This window comes from Lissotriton helveticus, chromosome 4_1, assembly GCF_964261635.1.
Source record: "Lissotriton helveticus chromosome 4_1, aLisHel1.1, whole genome shotgun sequence".
In the NCBI taxonomy this organism is placed as follows: Eukaryota; Metazoa; Chordata; class Amphibia; order Caudata; family Salamandridae; genus Lissotriton; species Lissotriton helveticus.
The window spans coordinates 365,963,126-365,985,089 of NC_136063.1; the positions used below are offsets into that span (position 1 = coordinate 365,963,126).

At 45.5% G+C, this 21,964-nt stretch overlaps 1 protein-coding gene across 1 annotated transcript in view; it reads left to right on the forward strand.

Annotated features, from left to right (window-relative positions):
• NUDCD1 (NudC domain containing 1) overlaps positions 1-21,964 on the forward strand; it is a 373,385-nt gene that overhangs the window by 188,918 nt on the left and 162,503 nt on the right. The window contains exon 7 of the mRNA XM_078686877.1: positions 4,865-5,006. Within this exon, the coding sequence (XP_078543003.1) occupies positions 4,865-5,006 (142 nt within the window). The remainder of the gene's footprint in view (positions 1-4,864; positions 5,007-21,964) is intronic.

Below are 21,964 nucleotides of genomic sequence, written 5' to 3' on the forward strand. Positions count from 1 at the left end.
CTTCTTCCCATATTTTTGACTCCACCAGTTCTGAGGAAGATTCACGAGTGCCAAGTCCTGTTCATCACCCTGCACTGAATGAGAAGGGTGGCTTTTGCCAACCTCTTGTGCCTCTTCCTGAGTGCCCTTCTCTGTCTTTCTTAAAGGGCAGACCCACTCTCCTAATTGGAGGGGACAGTTCTGCACCCCATTCTTCAGAACCTACACCTACGTGCCTGGAGATTGAGTGGGGACACCTGAGATCCTGCCAGCTGCCATAGGAGATGGTCGACATGATCTCATCTGTTAGTCATCCCTCCACCAAATCCGCCTAGTACGGGAGGTGTAACAGTTATGTTACTTAGTGTCCTGAACAAAACATGGACCGCTTCCCAGGTTTCCCTGTGTGAGGTCTTCCAAGTTGCACTCCTGTGTGACCTGCATGCTGGGCAGCGTCCAGGAATACATCGCTTGCAGGTATAAACAAAGGAAAACCTCACTTGATTGTCAGTTGTAGTCATGTCAGGAAATTACCAAAACACCTAATCAGTTGATCAAACACATTATTCTCACTATATTTCATACAAACAACTTATTGACAATGATCTAAACCAGCATACTTAGAAATAGATATCATACACATTACCCGATCACTGCTGAGGCTTTCCCCTAGTGTTCCACATAAGGTATCGAAGCCAAGTTTGCGTCCTTATGTTCCAGCATCCTGGGGATTCAAAAGGTACCCAGGTTTTGTGGATTCCCATGGAGAGGACCGAAAAAACAGGCAGTGTAGGAAGAACCATACCACCGAGCTATGGCTACAACATACCTGCCAGCTCACACAGTGTAGCACACGATATTGGCTTCCATCACACGGTCACCCGGTAAGGAGCAGATATCACACTGTGACAGGGAAAAAGAGCTGAAAACTACGGTGAATAGTGGTTTTCCAGCTCCTTTTCGAGAGGCTTTGAACTGCTGACATCCTATAAGGGGTGTGAAAACACCCCAGGGTATTGGCACCAGCCTCAGCAAGCTTTTTTTTATTGTTGAGGGAGGGGGCTTGGGGATGGGGCGGGGGGGTGTTCAAAAGTGCCTCCTAGGTACTTCTAGGCCCTGCCCTTTCAAGCCCCTCACCAACCCCAACACTGTGAGATTTTTCTTCAAGTTTGCTACAAGTGTGTTATTGTTAAGAACCTCAAATTCTAAAATAATTCTTCTCCCAAAATAACTGGATGATCATGACATTGACATGTCATGTCATTTTCAAGAAAGAGAATCCTGTTCTAATCCACTAGGATTATCCTGATAGGCAAATATGATGCACTCTGTAGATAACGAGCACTGTTAATATGCCCACAAGCTTCTGCTAGCCCCCTTTTGTTAACGGCTTGTTTAGAAGTGAAAGCAATTATAGCAAATAGCATTAGCGTATAAGGGAGGCTTTCCCCATGCGTGCTGCTGTATTATGTTTGAAGGGGGTGTAGGAGAGTAGGGTCTGCTTCCTATGGTCACCCCCACTTTTTGCTTTTGCTTTACTAGTTTTCGACATAGATGTGGCTGTGGGCCTGCTAATCAGACCCCCAGCCCAGATGCACTCTCTAAATTCTAACCATGTACTCTAGGTACATACAAAATTGGGAATTGATTCACCTTATCAGCCCCTGTATAGTGTACCCTAGGTACCCAGGGCATAGGTGCATCCAAGGCCTACCAGGGGCTGCAGCATGTATTATGCCACCCCTGGCTGGCCACTCAAACTGACTCAATTGGCTGATCACTCAGCTGGGGCAAGGTTGTGTAATCACCCCTTGCTTAGGTATAGTATTCCTATATCTACCATTATATATAGACACACAGTAACATATAAGTCACTCCTATGGCAGGCCTTAACAATCCTGGAGGCAGAGTGCTGTGTTATGTGTGAGATGGTGCTCTAGCATGAGCTGAGCCTGTCTGCAGCTTACGGAACCATGTCCTTATAGCTGTTCTATGATATTGCCATACCATATACTCTTAAGTGCATTATGAACCTCGCGGTTAAATGCTAACTTTGGTTTGGCTTTATCCAAACATGTCGTGTAAGGTGTCATACGCTTTGGAATACTACCCCCTCGCCAATTCTGGCGACGGGGGTAGCATTCCACCCTTCTAGAGGGGGAAGACATGTTAGTTCTGACTATCCCGGTTAAAGTTAACCCGAGCCCCAGCATCACAAAATGGATGCTGCTGCCACAGACACAAGTCTGACCTCATGCTGCTGGGAGTCCTTCCAGTCTCGGAGGTTTGGACAATAGGTTTGCTGCCTGGAGAGGTGCGAGCACTACCCCAGACAGGACTTTGTGTTTTGGGACAGGGAGGACTGAATAGAATGAGACACTGCCTGGGGCACACTAGGTGCTCCATGCATACCCCAGTTCAAACCGGTTGCTGGGGCACTCCAGCCCCAGCTCAGGCGCGAAACTGGACAAAGGAGAGGGGGTGTAACCACCCCCCTTCCTGGTCCCACCCACAGGAGGGACCTAGAAAGTAATCCAGCCCCTTTTAGTTGTATAAAGGTAGGAGCTGAGCCCCAGGACTTTAGATTTGATCCTGAACTGAAACTTGAAACGAAACTCTGGACCTTCGACGTTCTGCTGAAGCTGAAGACTGAAGAATCTCCCTTGTGGCCAAGGAGTGACCACCCTGGGCAACCAGGCACCATCCAGCAATATCAACGGCTTGCTTTGTCGACGCTTCCCGCCGGAACTCGAACACAGAGCCTGACCAGACCCAGACTTCCAGACCTCTCTGACCCTCTCTTCACGTCTGCAGCATAGCTGAGATCTGTGGAGGCGACGAGACACGTGGGACCGGCCGTCTTGAAAAGTCCACGACTTGCTAACTGTGCCGCTCCTGAGGAATCCTCGAAGCTGTGCATTGGGGATTCAGAAGCCCCGAATCCGAGCTCCACCTGCACCGAAGTTCAGCCCTCCACACTCCACGAGTTCTGCGTGGGGCCCTTCTGCTTGTGTTCTGCTCGACGCGTTGTCCGGTTGCTGGCCCGTTGGCTAGTAGCCTCTGTGACGACAATCCTTTTGAACCAACTCGCTGGTCTGGTTGCTCCAGACTGGCCCCAGCCTCCCTGCAAAGGTGAGGCCCCTCAGACCTTGCTGGTCTGCATCAGAAGCCTTCTTTGAATCCTGCATGGGCTGCCTTTGCCAAGGCTTGTTGACTCCAATCCGGCAGTCGACCCCTCTATCTGCGAGAACCTTCGTGGGACAGCTCCTCTCCAGCATCTGGTTGTCCTCGACGCCTCCTGGTCCGCGTGGCTGAAGAGACAAGCTTCACGACAGCACCTGATTGCTCCTCGACGTTGTCTGGTTCCATCCAGTCACTGGCTAGTGACCCAGACTCTGTCCCCTCTGCTTTCAGGTCCTCTTCATCCTCGATCCACCCTTGGATCCATCTGGACATCTTCCTCCTGATCGCCTGCAGCATCTTTCTTCACAGGCTCCATAGACTTCAACGGCGAAACCCGACACATCTTCACACCTATGCACCCGCTTCCTGTGGGTGAGGTAACACGAGTACTTCGGTGCTCCCAAGGGTATTGACTATCCAAGTGTCTAGGTGTTTAGTTGTTTCCTTCTAGCTAGACCGGAAGTGTCCTAAATCCTTATTTTTCTAAACTCTAAGTTCCCATTGACTTAACATTGACTCTCGCGTGTGTGTAAAGACACTGCACGCGCCACCTGTGGGCCTCCTACTCCTAACCTAAGGGTCACATAGTGTAGCCCCAGCGATTCTCTAGGCCCTAGGTTTTTCCTTTTCTCGTGACGTGGTACTTATACCACTTTCTTAGTATATGGTTTGCTTCGCCCCTAGGGCCTCACTGTATTTTGTGCAACTTAACGTATTCTAACTAAGTGTCTTGTCATGTGCTTAGGCCGCTGACCTCATAAAGAGTTCAGAGGAGTGTGTTAGTAAATAAATACATATATATTTTATATATATCCTGTGTGGTGTCCTTTCATTTGATATTCAAGGGGTTACATATGGTAAAACAGCTGGCTTTACACACCCTCAAGAGTCTTTTAGCCTAAGACTGTTCTGTCCACGCTACCACTAGGATAGCTGGTCTATAAGGTTGACCTACAACCATCACCATAAGGGTTGTTTGGACTGGTGCAAGGTGCTCACTAGAATAGTGAACATCATATACCAGGCCAACTTCTCACAGGGGGCAGCCATGTTAAGTGAGGCAGCACCTTTCCTTAACTAATTGAAGAGCAAGTCAAGCACTCTTTTGGCAGAAGCACACAGCTTATACCCAACGAAATGTTGTGGGCCTATCACCAATTTGTGGACGAAGCCAAAGCCCCTCTTTCTGTAGTACTCCTAAAAATGATTTTTTAAGTTGTCATATAAGGTCTCTTAACAACTGCTCTGTTAAGCTAGACCTAATAACGATTCAATTTTTAGGATAACATATATTTTGAAATTACTGAAAGAGTTGACCCTCTTTTAACTGACTACTTAAAGGCTTCACAGTAACATTCTATGGCTTTCAAATTGCAGTGAGTTGCATGTTTTATGATATCTATCGATCTATTTTTTTTATTTTTATTACATCTGGGTTTTGGAACCTTTCTTTCTGACCACCTTCAATGCTGAAGGAGCAGTGGCTTCTTTATTATTTTACAGGAATTAAGAACAATGCTTTGGCTTCAGATTCATAATGAACAATGGACTCCAGCCTCTTGTTGGATTAATGCTTATTTTGGTGCTCTTTTTAGAAAGCTTGTTTGTATTCCAATAATATTCATGAGACGTTCTTCAACATTTGAGACGGCACGGTAATTGGACAAATAAACATTTTTATTTTTTCCTGTTTATTATTTAGTCTTGAGATTACATTGCTGAAAAAAGAAAGTTTGATGTGGCCCGAATTAATTATTGGCGATAAAAGAGGAGAATACGTCGTGGATCCAGACCAGTCTGCAGCCATTGCACAGAGTCTGATGCATCTCACCTCTGAAGACCTGGTAGGTCCTTCATCAAGTTCCTGTTAGTAAAGATCTCAAAGGAGCTTCTTGAATCGGCTATCAGAGGATACTGAAAATTGATCTGAATTATGTTTTTTTTATGACTAGATATCTGTTTAATTTTTAACCAGAGACCGGTTTTTTGTCTACCAGAGCTTTTGCCATCATTAACCTTGCATATGCGGAGAAGTGCTTTTGGTCTGCTCCTTTGGCCATTCCTTATCGACTCTGTCATTGCTATTGCCAGTGCTTGTTTGTGTGATGGGAAAAAGCATTTGAAAAATGGACACTATAGGAAGCAAATGTTGCTTTATTTTCTGTAGCATCCATTTTCAGGTATTGTCTGCACATGCTCCCCACTTCATAAGTAAGCATTGGCAAAGCTATCAGCACCCATTAGAAATCTAAAATATATTGGCTTTGCGATTGCTTGGTTCACTTTGCTGCTGTGATAGATCTTCAGACTAGTTCTGATATCTCCAGACAGGTCAGAATAGTTTGATAGAGCCTTGATCGGAAAAAGAGTTTTAGAAATGTAAAAAAACAGATGGACAAAAATGTGTTGGGAACAAATCCAACTGAAACTAGAATATACATATCAAAGAAAACATTTTATCCTGACAAAACCCATGTGCCCCCTTTAATTTTTTCCCAATTAAAATGACTAATTAATTTAATATTGTTGAATAAACAGTCAGGTGAAAACCCTAGCCCTAGCAACCATTTTGAAAGGTAAATGAGAGGTGCCATACTATTGTGTTTTTATCCAGGAGCCTAAACTGATATTCCTATTTTATGCCCTTGTCTGGTTATAATCAATAATATCCATACAACGGCATAATAATCATATCCATATTCAGTCGTAGCACATGCTGTCACATTAAGCAAGGCTACTTCCCCGGCCCCCTAGAAAGCACAACGAGTTCTCTAAACAATCCAAACCTCCAGCAACCTGGGAAATCCCCCTTGCTTTTATTTTGATTTCATCCTAGAACTCCTGTAAAGCACTGTAAGAACGGCCAGTTCTTAGTGACATCTTTATTGACGTCTTATGTCCAACCTTACGTCAAACCCGGCACCTTTCAGGTATAAATATACCAACGTTGCCTTAAGCAAACACACGGTGGTGGTTTTGGAGCAGAGCAGCTATCTACTTGACCGAGAGCCCAGCTGATGCGAGAGCCCACGGACGCTGCCCCTCCTCTTCGACGCACTGAGAGAGACGCTGTCTTTTCTCCTGCCGAGAAATCCAGCTCCGGTGTTTCCAGATACCTTCGCGGGTTACTGGGATATCGAGTCCTGAGAGAGAGATACCAGACCTCCTGCTTTCTATTACCCAGGTACGGAGCTGACTAAAACCTTAGCAGAGAATTCTTGAGTCAGATTCTTGGCAAAACAAAACTTAACTTAAACTGCTACTTACTTACTCCTTCCCACGTATTAGGCTTAGGTCAGGTACACCGGGGTAGGCGTATTTAGAAGCACCCGTTGAGTAAGTTAGTCAATGTATATAAGTATGTATATATTTGATCTATTTTAAAGTATCTTATGGCTAAGAAACCATATCAATGCTTTTACAGTATTATTTCTTAATCCTCCTTTTACTGTACGCACTTTACTTTACTATGAGTATTGCAATTGTGGCAATTCATTTCTCTTGTATGAGGAAGAAGACTACTCGATAAATTACACCTTTTATTGAAAATGTCCGTCTCTTTTCTCTGCACTCTGGTGAAACTAAGTATGCACACTTGACTGAGTGAAATAGCTGTCTATTGTTTTCACACGACTCTAGAGATACACTCTTATTCTGAGGGAGCAAAGTTGTCATGTTATATGGTTGTCGGAAGCTAATCCCTTCTTGTCTATCCAGGGAGGTTAAACTCCTCCTCGTTTATTCGAGAAAGTTTCTAGTGACCTCTGAGCTAGCTGGCAAAAATTTAAGTGTAATATAGTCAGGAGAGACCTAGTCGACCTCAGTCCTACGTCTACACTGCGGAATATATTATTCCAATGCCCAGAGCCTATTGGGAATATAGGAACTACACTACATGGCGCCCAAGTTTGGTAAGGCGATAAATCTAGCGCAAGACGTTAGAGTAACTCAATCGTACTTTTTCACACAGACCCTTTTCCCCGTAAATACTCCAAAAGACGTCTGGAGTGAGTAAAATATTAAAATCCGCTGGAACTTAGTAGAAAGAGATTTCTATGTATAGTTTTTGGTTTAGTCAACGTTGAAGGATACAGTATTCCAAAAATATTGTGCACCTAATCTTTGTTTCCTTGAAACTTGATCTGCAACAAAAACCTTTCTGTCAGTAAAAATGTCAGAAAGTGAAGAAGAAAGGGAGGCAGCTAGAATAGCAGCTCGACTCCTAGCGGATGACACAAGTCTCCAAGAAAATGACCCGAGTGTTATACTCATTCCAGTCAAAATAAGGAAAACTATAACTCTTAAACTTATAGAAAACGGACTAACACGGAGAGGTGGAATAGTCGTATTCGTAATTGAGGCCGATGAATATCAATAGACAGAGGTATTCTATTCATGGATAAAGTTTCCAGCAGCAAACGCTGTCACACACGACTTCCACTATTACAAAATAGAGGAACCTCCGGATGAATATACTCCTTTCGAGGAGGTTGAAATCCCATTAAAATACCAAGAGCACCTGCTCTGGTTTAAAGGCGCCCTAAAACATAATAATCACATCACCAGGCTCGGTCCACTAGGTAGACCAGGAGCAACGTGGCCGGTTCTAGCCAGCTACACACCACATCCAGACATCGAAAAAATGTCAGTACCAGAACTTTTAGCACAGCTAAAACAACTGAATAAAATACATAGACAATTAGTCCAATATGTAATGCGGACTTCAACAGTCCAACCAGCTATTAACATTCCACAGCTGACCCCTCATCAGGGGAACACAAACAAAATTACACCACAGAACATACAATCATGTCTGGGTAAAGTACCCGCAAAACGGGAACAAATTCCATTCTGGTTAGCACAAAAAATCACTCAAATAGAGGCAGTATTTCCGGATACTACCCCTACTGAGAAACACAGAATTCTGACTATCTGTCTTCCTATGGGGATCGCACCACATGTGGAGGACTGTGACACTTTGGGCACAGTCTTTGCTTCCATTTACACAAAAACACATGGTGTTCCATCCATGGCGGTAATACCAGATGTACTAAGACAGATTCAAAATGAATACGGTCCAGAACCTGCTTTAACTCTGGGTATGAAATTACTGAAAGACTTCAAGCAGGTTTCGGCTATATTAGCCAACATAAAAGGAGAAGCAGCATCTGTGGCGATCCGCCAGAAATTGAAAGAAACAGATATAGCAGACCAACCAATTGAACTTGCCAGAATCATAGAAAAATCCTATGAAGAACTAGGTAGAGATAGTTTGGGTGGGAAACCAGTAAAACCCCAACTAATGTAAAATACTGAAAAAATATCTATTAAAAATAATATAAACACTCCAAAAAAGAGCTGGGATGGAAATGAACAATCCACTCCCAAAGAAAAAAGATTCCAGTCCAGAGGAAGGTCTCCTCTGCAGAGAGAAAGATCTCCGGACCAAGGACACAAGTCTCCCCAGAGGGAGCCCTCTGAGAAAAGATACAACCTTAGAAATAGGGATAATTTGAAGAAACCTGATAGATATCAAGATATTGATACACGTCCCTCTCGATCTTTTCAGACTTCCTCGCAGAAATCGGAAAGAAGTGGACGGTCAGAACACAGGGAAGAGCACGTCCAGTCCAAAGACAAGGAACCTGCTCATCAAAGTAAAAAATTACAATTTCCAAAAAAGAAGGTAGCCAGTATTAATATAATCAAACATGCCGAGGATACTGAGGACACAACTGAAAAACGGAGAGTGGGCCCAGACAATGCTAGACAGCGCAGCAGAAGTGACCATAGCTCGCAAGATCTTGATGAATCTTCTGGAGACAGTGGACACGAATGAATACATTCAGGTGGAAACTGCAGATACCAGAGTTAGCAAACCTCATAAAATATACGAGATAACATTACGTATAGAGGGAGATAAGACTAGGAAAGTAAGAGGTCTATTTTGGGATAACCTTTTCAAAGGCTATGACATCCTTTTAGCTGAGAAAGACTGGCCACCAGAGTTTGTCAGGGAGTGCCCTCTTGGCGAAGAAATGATTATGCCTGCCTTCTCAAATCATATTCCAATTCATAAAAAATATACATATGCAAGAACATGGGCAGTAGCCCAAGCTCCTGCATTATACAAAAATCATGTAGGATGGAATGAGGACTCTCCTCCTCACAAAATCCAGTTAAAATGTCAACCAACTGCACAAAGGCAGTACCCAATAAAACAAGAAGCTAAAAAGCAAGTCAGGGAAATCTTAGATCAACTTGAATACCAAGGGGTGATTGAAACATTCACCTCTCAAATGAACAATCCTTTGTTTCCTGTGTGTTGGACCCGGGCCTTTATGGCTGGTTCACCCCTGAACTTTTTGCTTTTGATGGCGTTCATGATTTCTGGCTTGGCGCACTTTCTCCCTGGGTCCCAGAGTAAAAGTGCGTGCGTGTAGTATGGCTGGCCTGCCCTCCCATAGGAATGCATGGGGAATGTGTGTGTCCCTGGTAGTTCCTGATGCGTGGGGAGTGCAGGCTCGAGTTTGGTATGTCTGAACTCGTGAGAGTGAATGCTGCGAGATGGTGTATGCGGCATGTATGTGTCTAGTTGGGAAGTGCTACTTCTGGACATTGAGATATGTGTGCAGTGAGGGTGCTGGAGCGTGATTGGCTGGATCTGGCTGGCATGCCAGGCTCCAGGAAGTCTGGATGGGTCTGCCCGGTGGTGAGTGTGAGATCAGCATGCTGATGGATGGGGAGGGCTGCACCTGGTTCCTTGATGGGCTGGGTTTTTCCCCACACAATGCTGGCTCCGCCCCCCTGTGGTGTGTCTAACGACCCTAGCCTCCCCAGTGAAAGAAATGGGTGGTTGGGCCATCAAGAGTGCTCCAAAGCCAGCTGCAACTGGTTTTCCCCCCACCCTGCACCTTGAAACAAAGGATTTGTTAGTATAAGAAAGGGGCTGTGTCCCCACAGAAGTTGTTCTGCTTTTGGATCCTGCCAGAGGGGGCTGTTGCTGCTGCTGGGGCCAGGAGGACCGCCACTTGGGGTGTCTCCCTGCCTGGAGACCCAGTGTGCTGGCTCTGGCCCAGCCTTGCCCCCCTGCCTGCCTCCAGCCCTTGCTGGAGCCTTGTCCTGTCCTCCAGTGCTGGGGAGCACTGAGGACTCCTTGCCTGCAGCTCTGAGAGCGCTGCTCTCTGCCCTTCAGCGCTGGGGAGCGCTGAAATCTCCTGCCCAGCGCTTGAGAGCGCTCCATTTGGCTCTTAGCGCTGAGAGCGCTTCATTTTTGCTTCTAGCACTGTGAGCGCTTTATCGTGTCCCCTGGCGCTTGGGAGCGCCTTTCCTTGAGGCTAGCGCTGCTGGCGCTTTTTGTGCCCCGCCGGTGCCCACCCGGCATCTGCCTGAAATTGCGGTGCCTAGCGAGTGCCTACCTCGCTTCATATTTGGAATTTATTGCGAGGGAGCCCACTCCTCGGATAATGGGACCCCGCCTGCCTGCCTAAAGCGAGCCGCCGCGCTGCCCGCGGCGACCCGGAAGTGGTGAGGCGGCCAGCCAATCACTGCGTGGCCCGAGGGAGGGTGACCCGGAAGTCCCGCCCCCGCAGCCGAGCAGCAAGAAGGGAAGTTGCCGGCCGGGTCCCCGAGGCTCCCCGAGTGGAGAGGAGAGCCCCGGGACGAGAGAAGAGGAGCCCCGCCGCCCAGGAAGAGTCCTGGACCTGCAGACAGCTGGTGAGTGCCTGGAAAGGGAGAGGGGCGTCGGGACACATTGTCAGTGTCCGCCCCTCCCCCGTAGCGCGACCTCGCGCTCGTGAATATTTGGAGCCCGAGAGGCTCCTGGGGCCATTTCTTTACTTAGAGCCTTGCGAGGCTCACGGCGCCCTTGTTCTCGAGTCCGTGAAGGACTCCCACGCCCCGCAATTATTGTTTAGAGCTATTGTTTAGAGACTCTGCATCAGAAGGACTGGGGGCAGTCCTTCTGATGCAGAGTCCCCCGTGAGGGACTCCAACGCCCCACATTTGTGCTTAGAGCCCTGAGAGGCTCAAGGGGGCATATTCGTTTCGAGAGCCCTGAGAGAGGCTCGTGTGTCCCTCCTTGTCTGAGAGCCTGAGAGAGGCTCAGGAGGGCCAGTTCATTTCTTGTGCAGAGCCCAGAGAGGCTCTTGCGCCCACAGTGGTGGTTCTTGAGCCAGAGAGGCTCCAACGTTGCCCAAACTTTCCCTGCACCAGTTGCCCAGCACTTTGTGGGCAACTGCCACGTTTAGGCCCTGACATTGGGACACAGGGACTGTCACAGGTGGTGACTTATCTAAGTTTGGCGCAATTGTGCGCTTTTACACCTCTGAATGTATTGTGATGCGTCATGTGTTTTCCCTTCTTACACCTCTGAATGAATGTTATGCATTGCATCATGTGTTATGTTCTTACACCCCTACAGGTATTGTGATATGTAGGTGATTGTTTTCTCCCTAGTACAGGTGGTGCTAGTGAGGTCCTGGTTACCAGTAGTTACTGGTTGTGTGCTCTATTTTGATATTGTGCTACAGTGATTTGCTGTTATGATTGTATTCTAAGTGCTGATTCCTGACAGTGGTCCAGGTGGCCCTGTCTTGTAAATATCCCCTGTAAATTCTGCCCGTGCCTCTGGCACATTGTAAAGTGTGTGTTTTATCTAATGTGTTTTGGTGTAATACAAAGGCTATTTTTTATATAACCTTGTGTGGAGTTTCCTTTGTGGTGGGTCCTGGGTGTTGTTGCTGGGGTGCGCGCGCAAATACTTAACTTACATCGCCTCCAAGTTTAGCCTTGCTGCTCGCGCCACGTTACCTAGAGGGTGAGCGGGGGTTATCTTGGCGTGTAACTCCCTTGCCCTGACTTGGGAGTGGTGGTCTCTGACTGACTTTGGCGAAAGCCCTGGCCAGCCAGGGATCCTATTTCCAACACCTGTCTCCAAGCCAGATGATTCATATCGTCTAGTTTTGGACTACAGACACCTTAACTCGTGTTGTAAAACATTTGCAGTACAAAACTCACACAGTGCAGCACTAATGAATAACATCGTGCGCAAAAAATACAAAACAACATTAGACATCTCTAATGGATTCATTTGTCAAAACATTGCACCTGAAAGCAGGTATTTGACCGCTTTCTCAATAATGGGGTTGCAGTAAAAATTTCTGTCGACTTCCACAGGGATTCAAGTATAGCCCAGGATTATTCTCAGCAAGAGTAACAGAGTTACTACAAATATATGACAATGAGGCATTATCATATGTCGATGACGTCTATCTGACAGATGATGACTTGGATACTCACTTGAAAAGAGTGAACACCATAATACTTGGGTTCGCAGCAGAGGGTTACAAATTCAACTTTAAAAAGTCACGAATTGCCCATCTAACTGTCCTGTTTTTAGGATATGAATTATCAAGTGAAGGCAAAAGCCTAGCGGACAATTTCTTAGAGAAATGCGCAGTACTCCAAGCACCAAAAACGCTGAAGAACTTACAATCAATACTAGGTTTCCTGAATTTCGGGACACTCGGAACGCCGAAGTACTTGCCGTGAGGGAAACGGCCATCTCGCTACCTCTTGCTTCAGCCCACAGCCCGAAACCCGGATAAATCGCGCCGTGAGGGAAACGGCCAGAAGCGCAGCGCCCAGACCGCCATCCTCCGCTATCCACCCGGTGCAGCAGCAGCTGGGGAACTACATCACCCAGCTGCCCCGGGGGTGGACGCGGCGGGGGTGACGACGCCTACGCGCCAGGAGGCGCCTTATCAGCAGAGAGCGCCGAAGCGCTCCTGGGACACTCGGAACGCCGAAGTACTTGCCGTGAGGGAAACGGCCATCTCGCTACCTCTTGCTTCAGCCCACAGCCCGAAACCCGGATAAATCGCGCCGTGAGGGAAACGGCCAGAAGCGCAGCGCCCAGACCGCCATCCTCCGCTATCCACCCGGTGCAGCAGCAGCTGGGGAACTACATCACCCAGCTGCCCCGGGGGTGGACGCGGCGGGGGTGACGACGCCTACGCGCCAGGAGGCGCCTTATCAGCAGGGAGCGCCGAAGCGCTCCTGGGACACTCGGAACGCCGAAGTACTTGCCGTGAGGGAAACGGCCATCTCGCTACCTCTTGCTTCAGCCCACAGCCCGAAACCCGGATAAATCGCGCCGTGAGGGAAACGGCCAGAAGCGCAGCGCCCAGACCGCCATCCTCCCCTATCCACCCGGTGCAGCAGCAGCTGGGGAACTACATCACCCAGCTGCCCCGGGGGTGGACGCGGCGGGGGTGACGACGCCTACGCGCCAGGAGGCGCCTTATCAGCAGGGAGCGCCGAAGCGCTCCTGGGACACTCGGAACGCCGAAGTACTTGCCGTGAGGGAAACGGCCATCTCGCTACCTCTTGCTTCAGCCCACAGCCCGAAACCCGGATAAATCGCGCCGTGAGGGAAACGGCCAGAAGCGCAGCGCCCAGACCGCCATCCTCCGCTATCCACCCGGTGCAGCAGCAGCTGGGGAACTACATCACCCAGCTGCCCCGGGGGTGGACGCGGCGGGGGTGACGACGCCTACGCGCCAGGAGGCGCCTTATCAGCAGGGAACGCCTCTCGCACACGCGAGTCGCGCGCGGGAGAAGCCCGGGACAAGGGCGGGACAGTCTTAGACAGTCCTAGACTGGCCGGGACTGGACTGGGCAACCCCTCTAACGTCTGCAACCCAAGCAAGTAAGCAAATCTTTTTCTTTACTGACTTTCCTACATAGTGTCATCACGTAAGGCTTTATTCAAGTACCCGGTGTGTATTGGTAAAGCTTATATAATCCCTGGTCAATTGACTACATATTCTTAATATGTCTAAAAAGAATTCTAAAAAACAGCCTCCTGCTAGCTCTAAGCCTACAGTCAACTCTAAGCCCATTGAAAACTACATGCTTCAAGTCATAACCAAAATAAATAAAGACAGAAGAGAATCATTGGGATTAAGTCAGTCGCCTGACTTACAGTTACTAAGCCCAATTCAAAGTCCTCAACATTCAGGTTCTCTAGTACTGGATGATACCCCAAACCTAATAGACATCACGGTTCATCCTACTCCAAATTTGGATGATCAGATTAGTCTTAATCTGGATGATGCCGCTAATGCTTTACAACTAGACCAAGGAGTAAACACTGATCATGACCATGAGATTCTGGTGCACAATGCTGATGATTTACCTTCTCCTGAACAGGAAACTCGACCTACGAGGAAAAACAGGAGAACTCATCAAAAACGGATGGGGTTACGTTCCAGTAATAGGAGGAAAAATGTTTCTCCAACAGGTCAAAACAAGTCAAAAACTTTAGATGATGGTGATATTAATGTCCTTGATAAAAGCAATCATGAAAAAAGCTATAACGAAGATGATTTGCTCCAGAAAATAGCAGACATTATTGATTCCAAAATCCAAACTATCATAAAGCCTTTGATCGCTAAGATCGATAAATTGAATGCGGAGGTAAAAAAGATGACTACTCTTCAAGTCAAAGCTGTGGAAGGGGCTGAGACAGTCAATACTTTAGTGACACAAATGGTAAAATCAATTGAATCCAAGGCAAAGAGCTCTATAGAAAAGGAGATAAGTCCTATGCTCCCAGAAAGTACAGTCGGGAATGAAACTCATCCTATCACTCGACCTCCAAACATTGCCGGGGTATCAGGACCGAAAAACTTGCCATTAAACTGTCAGGAAACAGATCCCCTCCAATTTATTGAGGAAGCGTCTCCTGTGGTCCTGGTTCTGGCAAATGTTCCCTCGCCAGCAGATGCACAACCCGAAACATCGGAATCTTTGTCCAGCAAAGCCCTCCATTGGTTAACAAACAATATGCAAATGGCACCAGGAGGTAAACATCAACTTGCGTCTGAGATTAAATCCACTAAGAGGGTGGCGTGGATTGGAAATCGACCGAAAGTATTCAAGGGAGATTGTGTTTTAGTGACTTTTTTCCATCCAGGTGTTCTGCCTAATCTTCTAAAACATATCAATCCCCCCCAAAGAAGAGCAGGATCTGTTGTTCCCCTTACGTTAAAATTCTTTTACGGAGAGCAAGAGAATGTGACTTTTCCTAGGACCCCCGGACCTATGTGGAACACTGTGAGAAACAACAGAGGCCAAGGTGTTCCCCAAAAAGACTGGGGTATGGTTCTAGGCAATAGATATGATGCCTTATCAGGGCTAAATGACTGTGATTGACTGGGTAATAGTCTTGAAAATTTTCTAATTCCTGTTGTCACTTATGAGGCTAGGGAAATGGGCATCCGTTTAAACACTGGATTAGCTGATGTTCTGAGCAATGAAAGTAGCACTCAGGTCGAATCTGGCAATGTGATTAATGTTGAACAGTGTACTGAATGTCCCAAACTCACTACAAATAATGATATACTTGAGTCATATGAGATTCTCTCCCCTGAACTGGGTACTATAGAAGGTAATGCATGTGAATATATTTTTACTCAGCGACATGGTAAAGGTTTAACCAATAGTACAAAACCTATCAGTGACAATGTTGATACACAAAGTACCTTGTTGTCCTGGAATGTGGCAGGGTTAAAAAACAAGATTTTATCACAGGATCTGCTAAATTTCCTGGATTCTAAGGATATAATCCTTTTGCAGGAGACTTGGCAGATAGAACCGGATCCAATCCAGGGATATCTACATTATTTTACTCCAGCCACCCCGAGTTCAAGGGGAAGGGCAAAAGGTGGCTTGGTTACATGGATTAAGCAGAGGAATGACTACACAGTGTTACAAATAGATACCAATAGTCCTGATATATTACTGGTCAAACTACAGCGACCGCCAAGTAGGGACATCTTTATTTTTAATATTTACTCAAGGGGCCTACCGGGTGGCAAATCCACCAAGGCGGTTGAGATATTGGATATACTATTAAATCAACACTGTTTGAATGCTGATATTATTATTGGTGGTGATTTTAATTGTTGTTTTGAACCACTTGACAACCAGGATGTTGACCTCACTACCGAAGAGGACTTCATTTGGGAAATCCCACAGCTTTCCCTGATACCCATCAAAAGATGGACTGAGGCTGCATTACAGTTAAAAGTATTATGTGTCGAGTCTGGGTTGAGGGCCACTAATGGAAGAACGCCATCGGACAAGCAGGGCGCCCCTACTTTCTCTAATGGAACTACGCAAAGCCGTATTGATTACATATTAACTAATAAAGAGAATTGGGGGAAAGTTCTTGATATGAGGGTTGAGACTAGGGTGGAAAGCGACCATGACCCACTGATTCTAACCTTTAAATTGTTCGATCTGATGGCAAATGAGGAGGAGAGGGAAACTGTCCAGATAAACCTCTCTAACGATCAAAGACACATTAGATGGGCAACTTGTGCAGCTAATGAGGAAAGCATGGTAGCCATAAGGGATTTAACAATTTTGGCCATTCAAGAAGTCCAGGATACACTTGAAAATAATACCCCGATAGCTGAAATTAGCAGGATCCACGATAAATTTTTTAACAATTTAAAATCATTTTTTGTAAAGAAAGCTAAGAAAAAGCCACGTAGACCAATTAGAAAGGAGGATCAGTGGTATGACAAGTCCTGCAGGACTGCCTATAGACTATTGTCAGATGCGGTAAAATCTCGAGACAAAACTAAAATAAGGGAGGCCCGAGTTATGTACAAAAAAGTGCAACTTAGTGCAAAAAGGGATTGGGAGGAAGGCTACTGGAGGGACCTACTTGATGCCAGTAGGGAAAGATCCATGACACCCTTCTGGAATATCGTCAAATGGGGAAGGGGCTCTAGTAGAGGAGAACCCATTAACCATGTGCTACCAGAAGCCTGGGTATCCCATTTTTCTACCCACTTTTCTGCTGAGGATGAAGTCGAAGAGGAATGTCTAGCTTTTGAAGATATCCTCGAGAGCCCTTTAGTCTTTTCAAAAGATGATATCTTAAAGACTCTGAGCTGTATACCTAAAGCCAGAGCTCCGGGCCTAGATTTTATCCCTGCAGATCTGTTTATGCATGACAAGGATCTATGGGCCACCTACATTCAGCTGTTAGCCAATGCTATTGCAAAGGGCTCGCCTATCCCTGAGACCTGGAAGGGAGCCGAGATTATCCCCATCTTTAAAAAGGGGGCATGCTCGGATCCAGGCAATTACAGGCCTATTAGCCTGATTGCATGTATGCAAAAAGTTGTGGCAAGACTATTATTACAGCGAATTCATGGGTGGATAGATGACAATGATATATTATCTCCCCTGCAGGCTGGTTTTCGTAGTCATACCAGCACTATTGATCAAATTTTTAGATTTGTTTTATTATATTGGCGCACAGTTTTATTAGAAGGCGGGATGCTTTTTGCAGCTTTTGTTGATTTAAAATCAGCTTTTGATTTAGTTCCCCGCCACAAACTGTGGAATATCCTACACGATCAGGGCATTCCAATAGAAATCCTGTCTTTATTGATTAGGATGCATGAAAATAGTTTTGCACAAGTCCGATGGAATCAGCGGGGTAGTACTACTGAGAAGTTCCCTATAGCGAGGGGGGTACGTCAAGGGTGCGTGTTGGCACCAACTCTCTTCTCGCTATACATCAACAGGGTGATCGGCTATTTTGAACAAAAGCCCACGGATGCCCCTAGGTTGGCAGGAAGGCCGATCCCCCTGTTGATGTTTGCGGACGACACCTTGCTGATATCAAAGACGCAGCAGGGGCTACAAAAGGCCATTAGGGTGTTTGAAGGTTTCTGCAAGGATCATGGCCTTGTAATTAACACCAGCAAAACCAAGTTTATGGTTATGCACAAACGAAAACACATTAGAGGCAGAGTTATTATGGATGGGGTTCAGCTTGAGCAGACCCAGGTCTTTAAGTATCTTGGCATCAATCTGACTTACAATCTAGATTGGAAACACCATACTAACGAACTAGACACAAAGCATGCTCAACTTGCAGGAGCTCTCACAAAGGAGCTTTTTTCATCTCACACTAAACCAATTAGACCTGTCTTAAAAATCTACAATGCTAAGGTGGGAGCAGCTGTTCTTTATGGAGCAGAATTATGGGGGTCCAGTAATCTGAATAAGTTGACGGTTGCACAGAATAAATTTCTCCGCAACATTACTGGGCTACCAATGTCAACCCCATTGATACCTTTAAAGTATGATCTGGGAATCTATAGCTTTAGTGACATAGCCAAGTATAGAATTGTGGCCTACTGGAGAAGGTTATGGACAACTCCGGAGCTCTCTCAGTATGCCCAAGGCTTCCTGGAGGTGAGATCCCTAGATACTGCTAATAAGATAGTCTGGTTGAAAGAGGCTAAGCTTCTATATAGGGCATTGGGTCTATCCCAAATGTGGGATGATCCACTAAATAGTGTTTTTCCACCAAAAAAGATACTTCGTGAACTCTACTGGAGTATGGTGGAGATTAAGTGCTTTAGGAATCATATTGACCGTTCTTTTACATATGATTATTTGGAGCTCAAGCACTCACCGGCCCTAGAATTATACTGGGATTGGATTACGGTCCCAGGGGACCGGAAGAGGTACCATCAGATGAGGGTGGGGACACTCCCACTGAATGCCCTAACAGTGAAATGGTATAAAGCACAAACTCCAAGGTGCCCTTTCTGTCCGGACCATAATGAAAACATTGGTCATGTGTTATTTGCCTGCCCTGAATATAGAATACCGAGACAATCATGGCTCAAACCAATTTGCATCCAGCTAGGTATAAAGACGTCAAATGAGGCTGTCAGGATTTTAAGAACAGATTCCTCCCAGCCTGTTGTTATAGCTATGGCAAAGTTCCTTCACTGGATGTGGATAATTCGGGCACGCAAAATCTGTTTGGAATAAGTTAGGATTTCTATTCAATGCCGCACAGTTTGCATTTATTTAAGTTTCTTTTAAGTTACATTTTACGTGATAAAATATGTAATTTCCAACATATAGTTGTTGTTTTCTATCCTTGTTTGATTGGATTCTAATGAACTTAGCTGGATATTTTAAGATTAGGTAAAAATGTAAATAGGATGTTGTAAGATTGTGTAAAGATGTAAGTAGTATATATAGTAGTAGTGTAAATAGTATGAGATAGGAAGATTTTTATTATTTTGCTTTTTTCTGCTTATTTATTGTATTAACTGATGTGGATTCTGTATTTCTGTGGGGTGGGGGGATGGGGTGGGATAAAAAACAACGCATTTTATTTTTATTTTGGAAAATGTCTTTTATGATTGAAATATATCGAATAAAGACTAATTAAAGTGAAGACTTGGATACTCACTTGAAAAGAGTGAACACCATAATACTTGGGTTCGCAGCAGAGGGTTACAAATTCAACTTTAAAAAGTCACGAATTGCCCATCTAACTGTCCTGTTTTTAGGATATGAATTATCAAGTGAAGGCAAAAGCCTAGCGGACAATTTCTTAGAGAAATGCGCAGTACTCCAAGCACCAAAAACGCTGAAGAACTTACAATCAATACTAGGTTTCCTGAATTTCGGAAGAACTTACATTCTAAATTATGCAGAGAGGGTTAAACCCCTCTATGAATTAATAAAACGAGATTTTAAACTAATCAATTGGACTCAAAAACACACAGACATTTTGAGATCATTGCAAACAGACATGTTAGCTAAAACAAAATTGTAAACTCGCGATAACACACGCAACCTTGTAATCCGAGTCATCCCAGGAAGATGCGGATTCATGTACCTGACCTCTAATGAGGGAGAAAAGGTACCAATAGCTTACAAATCACACTTGTACACACAAGCTGAAAAATCATTCAGTCTTGCGGAAAATATTGTAAATGCGGTTCAAACAGCTGTAGCAAAAGAAAAAGCCCAAGCCGAAGGCAAAAGGATAACTGTTTTAACAGCAGAATCAGCCTTTGAGTCATTAACAAGCCCACGCGATTTAACTACCGTGGCATTAGATCCAAAATGGATACAATGGGAAAATTCTCTTGCTACAGAAAAAGTAAAATACTATTTTGACCCGAACATGAAAAAATTGAAAGGTCTAACGTATGAAAAAGAATATCCTCTGCCAATCGAAATTCTGCCCCTACAACAGTACGCCTGTGTAATATATACAGACGATATGCAGAACCCTCAGTTTGGGGAAAACACGCTTACAATGCTACGTGCGAGGTTGTTAAATGCCGGTGGCACGAAGGTAAATTGAGACCACTGGTAACAATGTCTCAATCTGTAAAAGACAATTCATGTCAACAAACTGAATTAATAGCTTTAAAAATGGCACTCGATATTGCCGATCGCGAATTCCCGACACTAATAGTGTGCGATTCGCATTCCTGCGTCAAGTCTTACAATAATGACTTGCAGAACTGGGTTCAAAGCGGTTACAAAGATGACACAGGTGCCACAATCAAGCAAAAAACGCTTTGGGAACAAATAGTTCTTTTACGAAAAGAACTACAAAAGACTCACGTGATACATACACTGAGTCATCAGCGTGATGGCGTTCACGCTGCTGGGAATTCATTGGCTCACAAAGCCACAGCGGAAGCAACTCAACCGGCTTCCGTAGCCACAAAAAAGCGTTCAGAAAAATACATAGATGGGGAAACCATACTGGCAGTAAAACGTCTTCAAAAGGCGACTGTACAGCACTACCCGTGAACTATCCACTCAATTATACATACATAATAGATGCAAACTCCGTTCCTTTTGTTCGAATCCCTGGAGTGGGGGATAGAGTAATTCAAAACACGAACAGGAGAGTCTTGTTAATAGCAGACGCACACATGGGTGAAGGTCAAGGGCACCGAGAGATCAAGGAATCTCTGAAAGAATTACAATCAGAATACTGGTGGCCGGGGTTGAGCCTGCAACATTACAAATTTGTAATGAGCTGTCAAACTGTAACAGAGATCGCAGTGGCGAACCGGCCGGAGTAGTGCCAGGACCCCAAATAGAGAGCATAAGGCGATCTATACGCATAATCAAACAGGAAAAATGCGTCCCACTGTATATTATTTAAGACTAAATTCACTTAAAATGTGGCCCCAGCGCTCGTCTGACGCCAGAACTGTTATAAAAGATTTGCGAGTCTATATCTGCACATATGCAATTGGCATGCTACATTCTGACCACGGTCCTGCTTTTAGCTCTCGAGCTTATAAGGAGGCCATGACCAGCATGGGCATTGCATTGCGGTACTCTTGTCCCTTCCATCCTGAGGGAAATGGGATTGTGGAAAGAAAAAACCGAGACATAAAGCAATCTATAACGCCAAGGGTATTAGGTTCGGGTGATGGGTGGGTCCAACATTTAACAAGTGTCCAAAGTAGTCTTAATAATCTTGTGGTAAATAAATAAATAATACCTCTATTTTTGAATGGATAAATGAATAACAGATAGCTCAATAAATAAGAGTCAAGATTCGAGGTAGTAGGAGTTTTGCAGGTTTATTACAGCATAAAGGACAGGAACAGGACAACCTGCATAGGAATAGGATGGCAGGGCCCGGCAGCTGCCGGGGCTGGATCTGGGATGAGCGCGCTCTGGGGAAAGGACTGGCGTAACGTTTAATAACAATACACACGCATATATATATTAAAACAGTTGCATTACAGTACATATGACAGGCGGAGCGGTGGGTGGAGCAAAGGGTGTGACGCGTAGCAGTCGCGAAAGATAAGGGTGAAAGTAGGTGTTAACAGGGCGTATACATAGACATGTGATGCAAACGTAACAGAATATGTCATAAATGGGGCGGAAACATGGAGGGGGCTACCTAAAGAGCCGGGAC